General features: G+C 33.1%; 1 protein-coding gene across 1 annotated transcript in view; it reads left to right on the forward strand.

Moving 5' to 3' along the window:
* LOC111054562 (cytosolic carboxypeptidase 1) overlaps nt 1–15449 on the forward strand; it is a 151917-nt gene that overhangs the window by 75184 nt on the left and 61284 nt on the right. The window contains exons 11-19 of the mRNA XM_039420150.1: nt 832–1032; nt 1879–2077; nt 3492–3617; nt 5416–5479; nt 6916–7112; nt 8144–8251; nt 8789–8897; nt 12467–12669; nt 14411–14588. Coding sequence (XP_039276084.1) covers nt 832–1032; nt 1879–2077; nt 3492–3617; nt 5416–5479; nt 6916–7112; nt 8144–8251; nt 8789–8897; nt 12467–12669; nt 14411–14588 — 1385 coding nt within the window. The remainder of the gene's footprint in view (nt 1–831; nt 1033–1878; nt 2078–3491; nt 3618–5415; nt 5480–6915; nt 7113–8143; nt 8252–8788; nt 8898–12466; nt 12670–14410; nt 14589–15449) is intronic.

Raw genomic sequence — 15449 nt, forward strand, 5'->3', positions numbered from 1 at the left:
TCTTCTATTTCTAATGCACTTTAAAATAATAAATATGATTAATTAAACCAGGCTATTTTTTTATTTGTATATGATTATGCCAGTCTTACTCTTGGAGATCACTGGCCAGTTTATGGGTCCCAGTCTATAACAGATCGAGGGTCCTGTCAAGGGGGGGCGTATTCAGTAGGGATCACCAGGGGGTCTGGAGGTATGGAAAACACCCCGGAAAAGACGGTTCCGGGGTGGAAACTTTTTAGAAATATACCTTCAATTTGGTACGATTTTACGGAATTTCCACTTGAAAACTAGCCGTTCATTCAAGTTTGTTTTTGTGTTCAGTAGGCTTCTTATTATTTCGATTTTCCCTTGATAATGTCATAGATCTAGTTTTTGGCCATGACAATAATTTCTTGTAGATTATGCTAATATTTATCAAACACAGTTTCCAGCTAATAAATCGAAACAGGTAATGAATGTGTCGATAAATTGGTGAAATAGTCGATATAATGAGAGTTCCCTTCATCTCCACAGTAAATTATATCTCCATTGTTATAACTCACTGAATAACCGTTTTTATTTACTTATTCACATTCCATAATACACAAACCAAATAGTTGATTAGAAAAGGACCAACAGGCCTAGCCCAAAACTGTTTCCATATCGAATTTTGATAAAAGTATGACCAAAAAGTAGGTTCTGTTGCTTCACTTTGAATTGAATTTCCAGTCCAAAAATATACGAACCAAAAATTAGAATTTAATAACACTGAAAACCAAAAATAATGAATATATTGCATTGTTATTGGAATACAATAAAATATTTGTTTATGGAATTGTTATTTGTTTTTAGAAATCGGTCGAACGTACATGAGCACCGGGAACGGACTGAGCTACCTGCACAAGTTCTGTACGAACTGCCCTGACAACGCCCAGCATGACACGCTCATGAGCAAGGCCTGCACCATCATCAGTCTCTGCTTGGAGAAGAAGGATCTGCCCATCAGCTCTGCCATCAGTCCGGCTCGCTTCCCATTGGCCGATCTCTGCAAAGGTCAGTACTCCATTTTCGATAACCACTAAATAAATAATTTAATATAATTTTATTGCTGGGAAACATACATGTTATGAGCAACGTCAAAATAACCAGCACTCAGCATATTCACAATGTACTTGAACTTTAGTACTTGACAAGAATAAAATAAGATTGAGCTCTGTATTTTTTCAAATTCCAAGACAACATGGCGTTAGAAGTTTCTGAAGAACTGTTGTATAACTTCTATAATGAGATTTACTTCAAAATATATTATACAAGAGCTTCATATTTAGCAGTGCCTGTTCTTCTACCCGCCTTTTATGTATTGTCCAAATTCAATTCATGCACATGATAAATCCTTAGTTTGTTCCGTTCAAACTGTGCTGAATTTGAACAATAATATTTTTTGTTGAGGAATAACAAGAATAAAAAAATATTTTGATGAATTATTTATTTTTCCCATCCTCAATATTTTTTTGAGTCAATACTACAGCTATCTAGTCTAAAGACTTTTTTTTCTATCATAACATACAACTGGAAAAATGAAACAGTGAGTGTAGAATCTTTCAATGATGTTATTTAATTGATATGCACACTATTGACTGCACTAAAAACTAGATTTCACTCAATACTTACCGAACAATACTTGAACAAGCACTAAACTTCAAACGGCTACCTCTTTTTGAGCCTCCGCACCAACCCTCCATTGTCTAGCAGCTCCATCGTCTTGACGTTGTCTTGTTGCTCCCTCCATTCAATGGTGAATTTGTTGTGCAACCCTACTGTTGTATTGTTGATAAGTTATCATTTTGTATGTATTTTTGTGTGTTTAAGTAAACATACTGAAAATTGAAACTTTTGCAGTGGATTCAACGAAATCGGTGTCAGACAGCGATGACAGTGTGTCGGACCAATTGGAAGACGAGGTCGATGATGACGATGAGGAGAATCTGGACCAGGACATGAAAGACAAAGACAGAAGTGACAACGATACACCCTGTCCTTCTCTGCCCAACAACCTGCTCTTCCAAGCACGCCGTCGCGACTCCGATGATCTCCATATGTGAGTCAATGCTTTTCAAAATTATTGTTACACTAGCAGGTCACCCGTGCTTCGTAAGGGTCCAATAATTGAAAACTTGACCTACTGAAACCTTGAAGAATTCAAAATATCCCTATATCCATCCTCGGTAAATTGAGAATCTATATGACAAATTTCAAGTTAATCAGTTCAGTAGCTCAGACGTGATGATGCGTCATTCGTGAATTTCCCGTACGTGGGTAAGCCAATTCTTTTCTTTATCATGTTATAGTTTACCATACTGTAAGTAAAGTATGCCAAAATTATTAATTAATTTATAATACAAGTACAAATTATATACAACAATCGAGAGAGGATAGAAAAAAGGCTGAATGCAAAACTATCTCTCTCTTGAATTTTTATAAAAATTAACTTCTTAAAGAAGTAATGTTATGTTTTCAATTTCATATACCCAAACATTTTGATCATCGTTAAAAACGATTTTGAACTTTTAGTTGTTCAACTTTTGTCAATTCCGATCCAGTATGACGATGACAAGAATGCTAAAACAATGAAGCGCAGAAACAATGACTTGTGTAATGTTTCTAGTCGGTTTCTTCTTCAGTTTGATACAATCTCAGATACAGTTTGATGCAGTCTCATCAATCACCGATACCAATGAATGCGTAATATTTTGGACACTCTAATTTGTTGTTGGAGATCTTTTTCTCTATTAATTTATCCATTAAACACATAATCAAAAAATGATTAGGATACATTTGGAATAAAATTCAAAGCGTTCAAATTTCTACTCCGGTCTCTGACTGGTTACTGTCTAGTCCAATATACTAGATTATTTTATTTACCTTTACTTGATTATAAATAATTTTTGCATAGATATACTGAGTATACAAATTAGTTGCATACTTCTTGATTAAAAAGTAAGAAGTTGAAAATCAGCAAAATATTCATTCTAAATAAAATTGAATCTCAATACCGGTGATTTATTGGATATAAAATGACGTCAGCTACACAGGAAATTTAGCACAAACATGCGCGTGACACCTACCGTCTTCTTCTATTTACCGTGAAACATACAGTATTCACCTTAGTAAACTATCAAGTCTAATTCATTAAACCCAACTTCACTTGTTGGCTGCTACCAATGAAGAAATTGTTCAAACAATAGCAATAAAATGATACGTAATCATCCATTTTTATTTGTATTGCAAAATTCCACTTGCTACCTGACCCAATAATTTGTTTTCGTTTAAATTTGAGTAGGTGGAAAAACTCTCAACCTGAAAATTAATTAATCCATACATCTATAAATGTTTCTGTAAAAACTCTCAACCTGAAAATTAATTAATCCATAAATTTCTAAATGTTTCTGTAAAAACGATATTCATTCAATCCTTATTGTACATATTTTAACAACGATAATATTGTTTTGCAGGTATGATCAGAAGTGGAGTGAAATGATCTCATCGCCAACCGACAAAAACAGGTTTGGGCGGCAATTTTCTTACTGTGATTCGATAACCAGTAAACTGAATAGTATGAATACAAAATCAGCCAATAGGTAAATACAATACATTCGACATGCTGTTCGACTATGCCACCTGCATGAGCTGTGCAGTGTTCAGTTCGGTTGGAATCACTTTTCGACATTCACAAGTACACATATTTATTTTTCACTTGACAACATCTCGTCCAATCCTTTCTGTCCTCTAACAAATCCTTGTAGTCCTACTTAGCTCTGTTGATGTATGCATTTGCAATTTTCATTCTTTTGATCTCCTGAATTCTGGAATAACGACAATAGAGATGTCAGTTCAAATCTCTCTTTCCCCCGAAACGTTTTATTATCAGCACAAAACTAACAGGTGATGTCGATTCATCACTTTATATTATCTCCATTTCTCTGTGCTATTTTACTCCCATATCTGCTAAGTATAACCTCACATAGATCTGAGTATAACTTGGCAATTTTTTCAATTTTATTATTTTGAATATTGCATTCACATGTTTTGTTTTTAAGAGCATCTATGTCAAAATATATTTTCGTGAGCACAAAACTACGCACTGTATCGATTTATTCAATTCAAAACATGTCCCTTATCCATAGAATCCTATTTCAATCCTAAGAACATCATCCTCTTAGAACTTATCCTAAAGAAATATAATCCAATTTAATCCTTTGCATCTTCTCACACTCAAATCTGTTCGAGAATGATATTACAAATGTGATTTTTTTTTTATTAATATCGACGCAATACATGGTTTCTTCAAAAAACTCACCTTTTCTATATCATTATTATTTGAGCTATTTTGCACTTACATTACAAGTTTTCCCATCTGGTTCACATTCTCACTTTCTTGAAGCTAAACTTAGTGTGCACAAAAAGTAGGTCTGACGCCAGTTGCATTGTTGCAAAAATGATGAACAGTTAACAAAAGTTACATTGATAGAGGGATGGTGTTTTAATCCCGGCTTTCCTATTAATTTCTGCTATACTGGACTAAAAGAAAATATGATTGGTTCTTATGAGAGTGATTACTGTAGTCAGCCAGTGTGTGTACTCTCATTCTCTTCCAGAAATCAATTGAAAATATTAAAGTTAATTGATCAAGGTTTAACAATTTTTGATAACAGTATATACAGTTGTCCATTGTTTTTGTAGCTATCGTTGTTTCAAGAATGCTGCACTATTCAGTTTCTTCCTTGGTTTCCTTTGTTAGTTTTATTTGAGATTTATTTATTTATGTGTCTGTAAGAAAATTTCTTTTTGATTGTTATTATAAAGATTCGAATTGAACGAATTTGTCTTCCGGATTCTCAAATGGAAGATCATGAATATATTTTACCTAATTGTAATATAAAAATAATTTAAGAATATTTTTATCTTGTTGGAATTTTTCTGGTTTAAGCTCATATATTTTCATTATCCTCAATAACTACAATGTAGTAAGGATAAAGGACTGTAATGTTTTTTTTTCTAATGAATTCAATTCATTGCTTTCAAGAATTTGTTCCAATTCATATTGAAAAAGAATGAACAAAAGTAGTGAGTTTGTCCAGTTTTCAGGCCAATTTTATCATGTTTTGACCTTCACTGTTCTTGGTTAGATTTAGAAGTCCTATCTCTTGAATCCTTATCGCCAACAATAATAGCTTGATTTCTCTTATGAAGAAGTTGTGACTAGAATTTACATTCTTGAAATGCTGATAGATTCAGTTATAAAGACGATAGATATGATAGTTTGTGGAATTTATTGAGATTAATCTCAACAAGTCAGATAGTGATCAGAGGTATCGATCTGAACCTTCCCTCCTAAAAATGTCACACCATAATTTCACCTTAATTTCTGCATTGCAGGTTGAGTAGAAACTGTTCCTTGAATTTAGTGGATAAGAAACCTGATGGTAGACTTCTCAACAATGTGAGTACCCTTGTTAGTTAATCAGTTTTGCATAAACCTAATCTTATATATGACAGAAAATATTGTTGACAATTCCAACTGCGCAGGTGAGGGAGTTTCAAATCAAATTCTTTTTCGAACTAGTAGTTAAAACCTTAATAGTTTAAGATTGGCATTTCATATATGAATAATTATGTCAAAAAATCTACCAATACTCATTGATCAATTATGCTATTTTTCTATTCTATTATTAAGATTATTATCAAACGAAACTTCCAATTAAATGTTGTAAATCACCCCGAAGACATATGCTACTGCTAATATTGACAATAGGGTAAACAGCTAGATGGAAATTCGATGAGCGCTACTATACAAAAATTATTTGTCAGCCAGGGAATCAAACCCGGTACCTCCTATAGTGAGGTCCATGTTATAATGGCAGTGGATGAAGATAGAAGAATAGCGATGCCGATTCTCTACATTAATTATATAATTATAATTGATTATAATTATATTATTAGTATATGTCTATACTGTCAAAAACATAATTGGTATCGTTGTGGACCTAGAAAAGGATAGTACCACCGGCTTTATCGGAAGATAGACGAGGATAGCAAAACCAAAGTTGATCAAATACTGTCATTATAACGTGGACCTCACTATAGCTCCTAATTGCCAGTCATGCTTACCCTTACACCAAACTGACAATCTCTGGATACGAATCTCATTTTATACGAATTATACACTTAATTTGGATTTTCGTTTAATAATAATTAATCATACTAGCGATTTAACTAATGCAATTTTCAATTTATTTCTATCTGTAGACTGGCTGGCCGCTATGGCTTCGTATAAAATGAGCGCTGCTATCCAGATAATCTCAGTTTGGTATAAGGGTTAACATTCCTCACTGGTAATCAGGAGGTACCGGGTTCAATTCCCGGGCTGACAAATAATTTTTGTGTAGTAGCGCTCATCGAATTTCCATCTAGCTGTTTACCCTGTTGTCAATATTTGCAGTAGCAGAAGTCTTCGGGGTGATTCACAGCATTTAATTGGGATTTTCGTTTAATAATAATTATTCATATTAGCATCTGAACAAATGCAATTTCCAATTTATTTCCATCTGTGGTCTATTATTAAGGACTACCTCCAGTATTGCAAGGGTTGCGAGTATTGATAGACTACCTTTATTTATCCTGTCTCAGATTGTCTTTTTTAAATACATAAATACTTTCTCCATCTTATTTTATGAAAGTGTACTGAGACCTCTCTTCCTCGTTATCAAGTTTTAAATCACTAGAGACTTTTCCAATTTGCATAAATTTTATCCAAAGTATTTAAATTCTGCTGTAATGAATCAAACTTGGTAATTTCGTTCCACTTATCTTTAATTGTTGATTGGTTTGTATTTCAATATTATGTTTTCTCAAAGTTGATTCCCCTATTTTTCGCAGAATCTAGGAAATGGCAGCAACTTGAAAATTCTGAGCGGTTTCTCAGTGAAAGATACTCACCGCACGGCTTATTGCAAGATAGCGTCGCGGGTGAACAGTGTGATCCGATTTGTGAAGGTCGCCTACCCTGATATGATTGGTGGCACCCAGCTGGATGGACCGGATCCTCTCTTCGTCAGAGACAGAAAGTCCTACAGGTGAGAAAGAGATGCTGAAAACGGTGATGATAATGGAACATATCCTAAACTTTGAATATTAGTCTAATACACGGTTTTGAGTTTTTTACAACCACGTGCAGTCTTTTATTTGCGTAAATAAGTAGTTTTTTACTCACTGACTGGAGTAATTTCGAACGGCAAGTGTCCATTTTCAACAGACTGTATTTTTACTTAAACTAGTGCTTATTTACCTGAAAAAAGACTGCACGTGGTTGTAAAAATAAACATAAACACCATGTGTTAATACATCGCAGCACGGAATAGATTGAGAAATCATCATTTTTACCAGTCTAAATTTGATCTGGCTGAAATGTCTAATAATATAATTTTTCTAAGCATTATTTGAATCCAAAGTATTGTATTTTGTACGTAAGTACACAAAATACTGTACGTTATATCAGTGTTGACGTTCGACTAGCATGAGACAAAACTATTATCTAGCCTCAAATTTTCCGTCAATATTGAATATTGATATAAATGATTATTACTTACAAAGTCATTCAAGTAGAAAAATGTCACTTTTTGCTTTGGTAGTCAATAATAGCTGGTAGGTGAAGGCATTAGTGTTATTATTATTATTCCTAAATCAAAGTGATTTTTCTTGAATAAATTTACCATTCTGTCAAGTCAATGATTTTTTTGGTTATAAAAAAGGTTGGTAATTTATTGATAAGGGAATTACAGTAATGAAAATTTTTGTATGTAGTTAAATAATTAATTTGTCCAATCTATATTGGAGATGGTTGTTGATAACTGATTAATATTAATTGTAAAGAGATCTTTATTTCTGTTGAAGAGTAAAACTATATTTTTCAGTTTTGTCTTAGTATGTGAAACTTGAACTTTTTAAATACGAGTCTGCTAACGTAAATGTTCGTCGACCTAGTGCTGATTCTATTTATGCTGTTTTTATGCTTCTGTAGGTTGAATATATACGGTACTATTCTATATAATTCTTAGTATAAACAGTATAATTCTCACTAATATATATTATTTATCATGGTTCTCAGGTTGAAATTGCTGACTAGTATAGAAAGGAATTTGTACCCGGAGCATACCAACAGTAACGTGATATACGACATGGATCATCTAGTCACTATACAAAGTGATCGAAAAGAGTGAGTGCCAATTCTGTAGAAAGTGATGACTTTTTAATATAAATAAATACATTCGTTAAGTATATACTATTACTAATATTATTACTAAAGTATGTATCAATTAGTTTCTATTCCATGATTTGATTTATCAAATATGAATCAGAAATCTTTTAAAACTTCCTGGCACAGTTCTGTCATCTATAGTCCAATGTAAATACGTGTGTTATGGATTCACAATATTCTGTTTGATGCAGTTTTAATGCTCTAATTCAAGGTAGAATATTTGATTTTGTGTTGAAAACAATACATGATTATTGTGAATGTATTGTAGACGAAAAATTACATTAAATGTGTTTTTTTCACTCTTAACAGTTCTCAATGGTTCTATTCGTTCGAATATTTTTCACAATCTTGGATATTATTTCAAACTTGATTCGTCATTGGCTTTGAAATCTGAATACTGTTATCGATATGATTCAGGTTCAGTAAATTGTTATAACTGTTTTTTTAATATCTTTTGATTTGTAGCTTACATGGTCTTTTTCTTCTTTTTTTCAGAGATCTTACGAATTTTGATGAAGAACGTCTGGGTGTTGCAGAGTTGAATGTCAATAGCCTGAAGTTTGAATCTCGTTTTGAGAGCGGAAATCTTAGGAAAGCTATACAGGTAGGTATTTTATTAATTCCAAGGCCCGGTTGCACGTATTTCTATTAACTTGAACCACGGCTAAATGATAACATTGTATTTTAGTTCAATTCTTTCATTGGTTCTGTTAGATTACACATCACTCAACCGTAGTTGGATTTGATAGTGTGATTCAGGAGTATGATCGAATTCTTTGTTAAATCAGCAATGATTTATTGTTGAGTGTCATATATTCTGCCCAAAAATTATATTACAACACTTCAGAAAGTAACCTATACTTTCATGATGTAAACGTGAAATTCATGAAACAAGTCTTATCGAATCACAAGCTTTTTGAAGGATGAGTACTGCTGACTTACAATTCTTCAAAAATGAGTAGAATTTTAGGAATTTTTTTTTTGTAAATTTTAGTTTTTGTCCAACAATATCTTCCGATTGTTATCATTCAAAATCCCTCTGGGCGTAAATCTGTGCTCTACAATCTGAGGCCAGGTAGAGCGCTCTATCTCATATAGCTTTCCAGACACACCTGACTGCTATGCTCCTTGTATTTTGAAAAACGCCTAATTTTTAGCTTCAATCATTATCACCAATTTCTTTGCATCACATTGAGATTTTTCACAATGATATAAGCTCATAAGATCATGTTCTATTAGAATCACCCGTTAGATGCAATAATTTAGTGGAGAGGCGCGTATAAGGACACCTCAAGGATCAAAATGTCAAACACTCGAAACTTTTGATACAATGATCGGATATCATCGTACTACACAGCTCATTCTCCTCGGCTCGTTAAGGTGGTTCAAAATCATGCAAGTCAAATTCGGTCGAAAAATAGAAAATTCATCTTTGAGTATAACTAGTATTTCAATAAACAAAAAGTAACCAATTTCAATATTCAAAGCTATGTATCTTGTGAAATACTTCAGATAGAATGTAAAAATCTAGTAAGAATATAGAAATTTGTCATTTTTTGTGCATTGAAATACTGGTTAAATTGAATCAAGGATGAATTTTATATTTTTCGACCGAATTCGACTTATTACGCATGAATTCGAACCGTCTTGACAAGCCGAGGAGGATGAGCTGCTTACGATGATATCCGATCATTGTGCCAAAAGTTATGAGTGATAAATTTAAAATTTGTACTCCTAGTTTGAAAAATCTTGTGTGGCACACTCACACTACTTTCCTAGCAATCATCAAATATTTATCACTAGTATGTACTCTTGCTTTGCTTCGGAACTCCTTTGTTGTATTCGTAGTTTCATCCAATAGAAATACTGTAGACCTATTTATATTTTACTTATTACTATTATTATGATATTCCACTAAATCATTATAATCCACTAAATCGTCATTCGTGAATTTGACCTTTAGTTATTAGTTGATTTTTTTTTTTGGTCTTCAAATTGCATATTTAAATTTTTATTATTTTCATCACAATTCTTTTGGGCAGTGCATTTTATAAATTGAAATATTATTATTCATTTGATTTTTTATTGACTCACGCTTCGCCCTCTGCACCCCTGTAGTGTAGGTGGCAGCCTCTATGCTTCGCGCTTAGCAGGGGGCATAGTTAATCTGTTCAATAGTTCAGACGTGATGATGCGTCATTCGTGAATTTCCTATCCCGTACGTGTATAAGCCAATTCTCTCATTTATTATTCTCTAGATTATAGATGAAAAGTTGAGTTATTTATTTTTTATTGTTTATCTTTTATCAGCTTATAACTAATTGTTGAAAGTTTGTAAATTGTTGAAAGTTTAAAAAAGAGACACCCGTTCGGGAATCTAACTCTGACTTTTTGCGTGGTTGGCTAGTTTCCTGAGATCGGGAACGGAAGATGTTGAATTTGATAACATTAAAAACTTCTCCAAAACAGCTATTCTAAAGATAAAATAATCTCGATCGAGATTTTTTTAATTTTAGGCGTTTTCTGTCATGCACGAAAAAGAAGTTACAAACTTCATTTTTTCAAGGACCTTTAGCCAGTCTCCTAGAAAGGAGACTCATGCCAGTTAATAGAGCTAATAAATGACCATCCAGGATATAAATTTGGTCAAGCCATTTTTGAGAAAACCGGGATAGAATTTGTACAAAATCCAATGTTGAGCAGCTCCTGCAATTTTTGCAAAAATGAGACTTATGTCAGTCGATAGAGCTTATAAATATACTTTTTTCTATGTATTTCACACGACATGCAGTCAAATATAAGCTAATATTTGACTGCATGTCGTGTGAAATACATAGAAAAGAGTTTGTTAATACATCGCAGCTCGGAATGGACCAAGAAACCATCACCTTTTAAATATCTATCCAGGGTATGAATTTGAAGAAAATCGTTAGAGCCGTTTTAAAAAAAAACCATAAAAACATGTTTTTTAGTGATTTTCCGTCATTTTGTATTGAATTTTATTTAATTTTTTATTGCCGGATCCTCATAGAAAAAGACCTTGAGTTTGAAATTTCAAGTCAATCCGTTAATTAGGAATGGAGTTATCGTTTTCACAGACATACACACGCACAGAGACTAACACACAAAAATCATGTTTAGGCTCAGGGGACCTGGAAACGTATAGAGAACATGGAACTGGGGTAGCCTACGTGATTTTTTTTTTGGATAGCAATACTTTTTTACCTATGGTAGTAGGAGAGTAAAAATCATATGAATTACAAATACAGAGTAACACATGAGTGTTAGCGAGTTCTCACTTTTGACTTAATGAATACCACTTTAGAAAGAATTGATCAATCAGCTTCAAATTTTGAACACGTATTCTTCGAACCTTTTTACTGGTCAAGTTCGTTGAACAACAAAATTGACTTACGCCTTTGTCCTTTTTCAGGAAATAAAAATAACATTGAAAGTGCTACTGTATTTTCATTGATTCATTCATTCATAACATCAGCTAAGGCTATTTGGGAGCTATCGTACAGTCAGTCCATCATGCACTGACAAACTGATATGGGTTGAGAATACAATGTGCGGTTTTCGACATTTATTTTCTCTTGGAACTCTGAATCGAAATCATGTATTACATTCAAAAAAAATCTCAAAAATCACTTTCCATTTCAAAAAATAAATTTGGATTCCTATTATGAGGGTCAAATATGTTGAAGCGACAGAGTAATTTTTCATTCCAAATAGGATCCCCGATGAAACCTACTGTCATATTATTCTTGTTAGAGAAATATTTAGCTGTTTCCATAAGTTTCATCAACTCAGTATAGTATTAAAAGTTGCTGGTCTTAAAGATTACAATACAAAACAGTTCATGAGCGAGTTCTCCAACCCAGGGGGTCACCAGATTAACGTTATTTTATTTCAACAAACACATGATCATAAACAAAAAATTAAAAACTGTATTATTTAACGTTATTCATTTCATAAATTCTCTTGAAATTGACATTAATATTGAAACATCTTGTGAGAAAAAATATTTATAAAGAGTACTCATAGATTTTTTATTATTTGATTCTCAATTTTGAAAAAAAATATCTTCACGACGAAGGTAGTGTACAAATGCCACACCAGATTTTTTCAATTCCTCAGACCTGAAGCAATTTGGAAATGTTTGCGTTGCAGGTTGGTCCAAGAGAATATGACTTGATAATGATGCCAGACGTGAACTCATCTCACCATCACAACTGGTTCTACTTTGAAGTGTCCAATATGGACAACTGCTCGCCGTATACGCTCAATATCATCAACTGTGATAAACCAAACAGCCAGTTCAATTTCGGAATGAGACCATTGCTATTTTCTGTGAAAGAGGCTGTTCAGAACAGGTAAAAACTCACAGCATTTGATTTTGCATTCTAAATATTCTATGTCGTTTGAACTTATCTGTTTTAACACTGTATCTGTATAACTGCAATTTTTTGTAATTGTACATATTATGCTGTATCTAAAACGATTTTATAAATTATAATATAGTTTTTTAAATAATATACTTGATGTAATGCAATATAAAAAGGGAAATAGATAGCGATAAAGGTAGATAGATAAAAAGTCGATATACTGTAGTATGATTTTCACCATTTCCATATTCTTGAGTTCGTACTATGTTAACTCTATCGAGTTAACTCTCGATAGTAAATTCAATATTTTATATTATGGAACATCATGCTATTCATTTGTGTATTTATTTTTTTTATTGGATGAAGCAAATAGCTACAGTACTATTGGAATGCCAAAAGCAAACAATATTATGAAACAATTTCAAAAACTTGGAAATGGAAAGCGTTTACTCACTAATTACTAGGAGTGACGACCGTTTGAGAAATAATTGAGAAATACCAGGTGGCAGAAAGGAATCTACAATTGAAAAAAAAATACCGATGATCGGAAATGTTACATAGCGGAGTGATTGATTGACAAGTGGACTACCGGCGATGGGTGGGGAAAATCATGCCACTCTTAGTTCTCACAATGTCAATTGAGCATCAAGGTATTGTTTTAGAAACATTCTCTAAAATAAATAAATAGATTTTATTGTCGTAGACCAATACAGATAAATATTATTAAACGAAAATCCTAAATAAATGCTGTAAATCACCCCGAAGACTTCTGCTACTGCAAACATTGACAACAGGGTTAACAGCTAGATGGAAATTCGATGAGAACTACTATCCAAAAATTAATTGCCAGCCCGGGAATCGAACCCGGTACCTCCCAATTGCTAGTCAGGAATGCTTACCCTTACACCAAACTGATAATCTCTGGATAGCAGCGCTCATTTTATATGGAGCCATAGCGGCCAACCAGTTTACAGATGGAATATAGATAAATTAACATTATGATTAAAGTCATAGTAATGTACAAAATAATATCAACTTATAGTCAATATAGGCAAATATTAAAGTAATAATATTGAGGTTGAAACGCAGAGATGGCTCTTTGTAGGCACTTTGGTTTGACTCCTCCGTTTTGGTTCGATAAGGTTTTTCTCTGTAACAATATTTTCAGGTGTCCTCACATTTTCGGGATTCCCAACTGGATATCTATCCAATTACAGGATATGTTGCCCTTACACTAGTAGTTGATGAGTTCTAATGATTTTCGCATTTGAAACCCTGTTATAACAAATGAAATCAAGTCTCCAAAAAGCCCATGTAGCTGTCACCACACTATATGATTAATTTTGTAGAATGTTTCTAAGACAAAACCTTGATGCTTACCTGACATGGTGAGAACTTGAAGTGACATGATTTTTCTCATCTAATGCTACTATTAACACTCCGTTACGATTCTTGATGTGCGTACGCTCTTCAGTGATTGCTGGCAACTGTGTGGAGTCTATTCTGGCCCACCTGCTAGGAATATATTTATTATTTGGAATTGAATAAATTGAAAAAAATGCTAATAATAGTACTCATGCAAAGTCTAACGTAATTTAAAATAAATTCAATCATTTTATAATATTTTGAGAATCAAGAATTATGAATTAATGTTAATAATCAGAAATAGAACTTATATTGAAATGAAGTATTAGATTTGTAGTGTGATATATTGGTATGCATTCAACAGACCAATTTGGATGCGTGCCGGGACTGACATTTGTTACTTCAAAAATGCCTACAGTTGTCCTGGAAAAACTAAGAAAAAGAAAACCTTTCAGACAATTTCTTTCACAATACAGTTCCCACACAGTCTAGATGTCTGCTACATAGCATATCACTTCCCTTATACGTATAGTAAGTTAATGGTAAGTATCAAGAATTATAGTAAGCTTTAGAAATGGTTGCTTTGGGATAACTTGCTTATTTGTGAATAAATGTATATGTAAAAGATTCACTGCTGTATCAGATAAATATGTTTATTTTTATCAATCAACAGTTCAAGATCCACTCATCTCTCATCAATATCATCCTTTACATTACCCATGCACAAGCCTTTAGCTTAAGTGGGTATCACACTCAGCAAAATTAATAATTCCCTGATGCCATATAAAATTGAGAAACTAGTTGATATTCTCATTGATTCACATATCAATCCTGGGTTGAGAGATCAATTTTGAAAAATTTTGCTTTTAAAATAGCTATTTATGTATTAAGAGCGTAATGCGCGACTTTATCGCTCGCGCAAAACAGTTATCACGCGACGCGAAGCGAAGCGTGATAATTTTGCAAGAGCGATAGAGAAGCATTACGCGCGAATTACATACAAAAATTTTTCCACAACTGCCCAAACCTGTTAAATTACTTATATCGCGGAGTTACAATTACCGACTTTTTAGGTTAAGATTTGACTTTTTGGCGAGCTGCTTACCATCCGCTGATTAGCGAGCGTAATGAAACTTCTGCGCATGCGCGAATGATTAGCGAGCGTAAAGAAAATCTACTGCGCATGCGCGGATGGTTAGCGAGCGAAAAAGTAGATTCTCCTCAGAAATAAGCTGTTTTACGAGGAGAATTGAGTATGTAAATTCTTTCATTACGTGCAGTTGTAGAAAAATAAACTTATCATTAAAGAACCTTCTATTACTTTATTCTAGCTTGTCTGAACCTCTTCTTTTTGAAGGTTATTTTTTCACGGATATATTATATTCTTGAAGGATCTTATTTGC

Source organism: Nilaparvata lugens, chromosome 2 (genome assembly GCF_014356525.2).
Source record: "Nilaparvata lugens isolate BPH chromosome 2, ASM1435652v1, whole genome shotgun sequence".
Classification (NCBI taxonomy): Eukaryota; Metazoa; Arthropoda; class Insecta; order Hemiptera; family Delphacidae; genus Nilaparvata; species Nilaparvata lugens.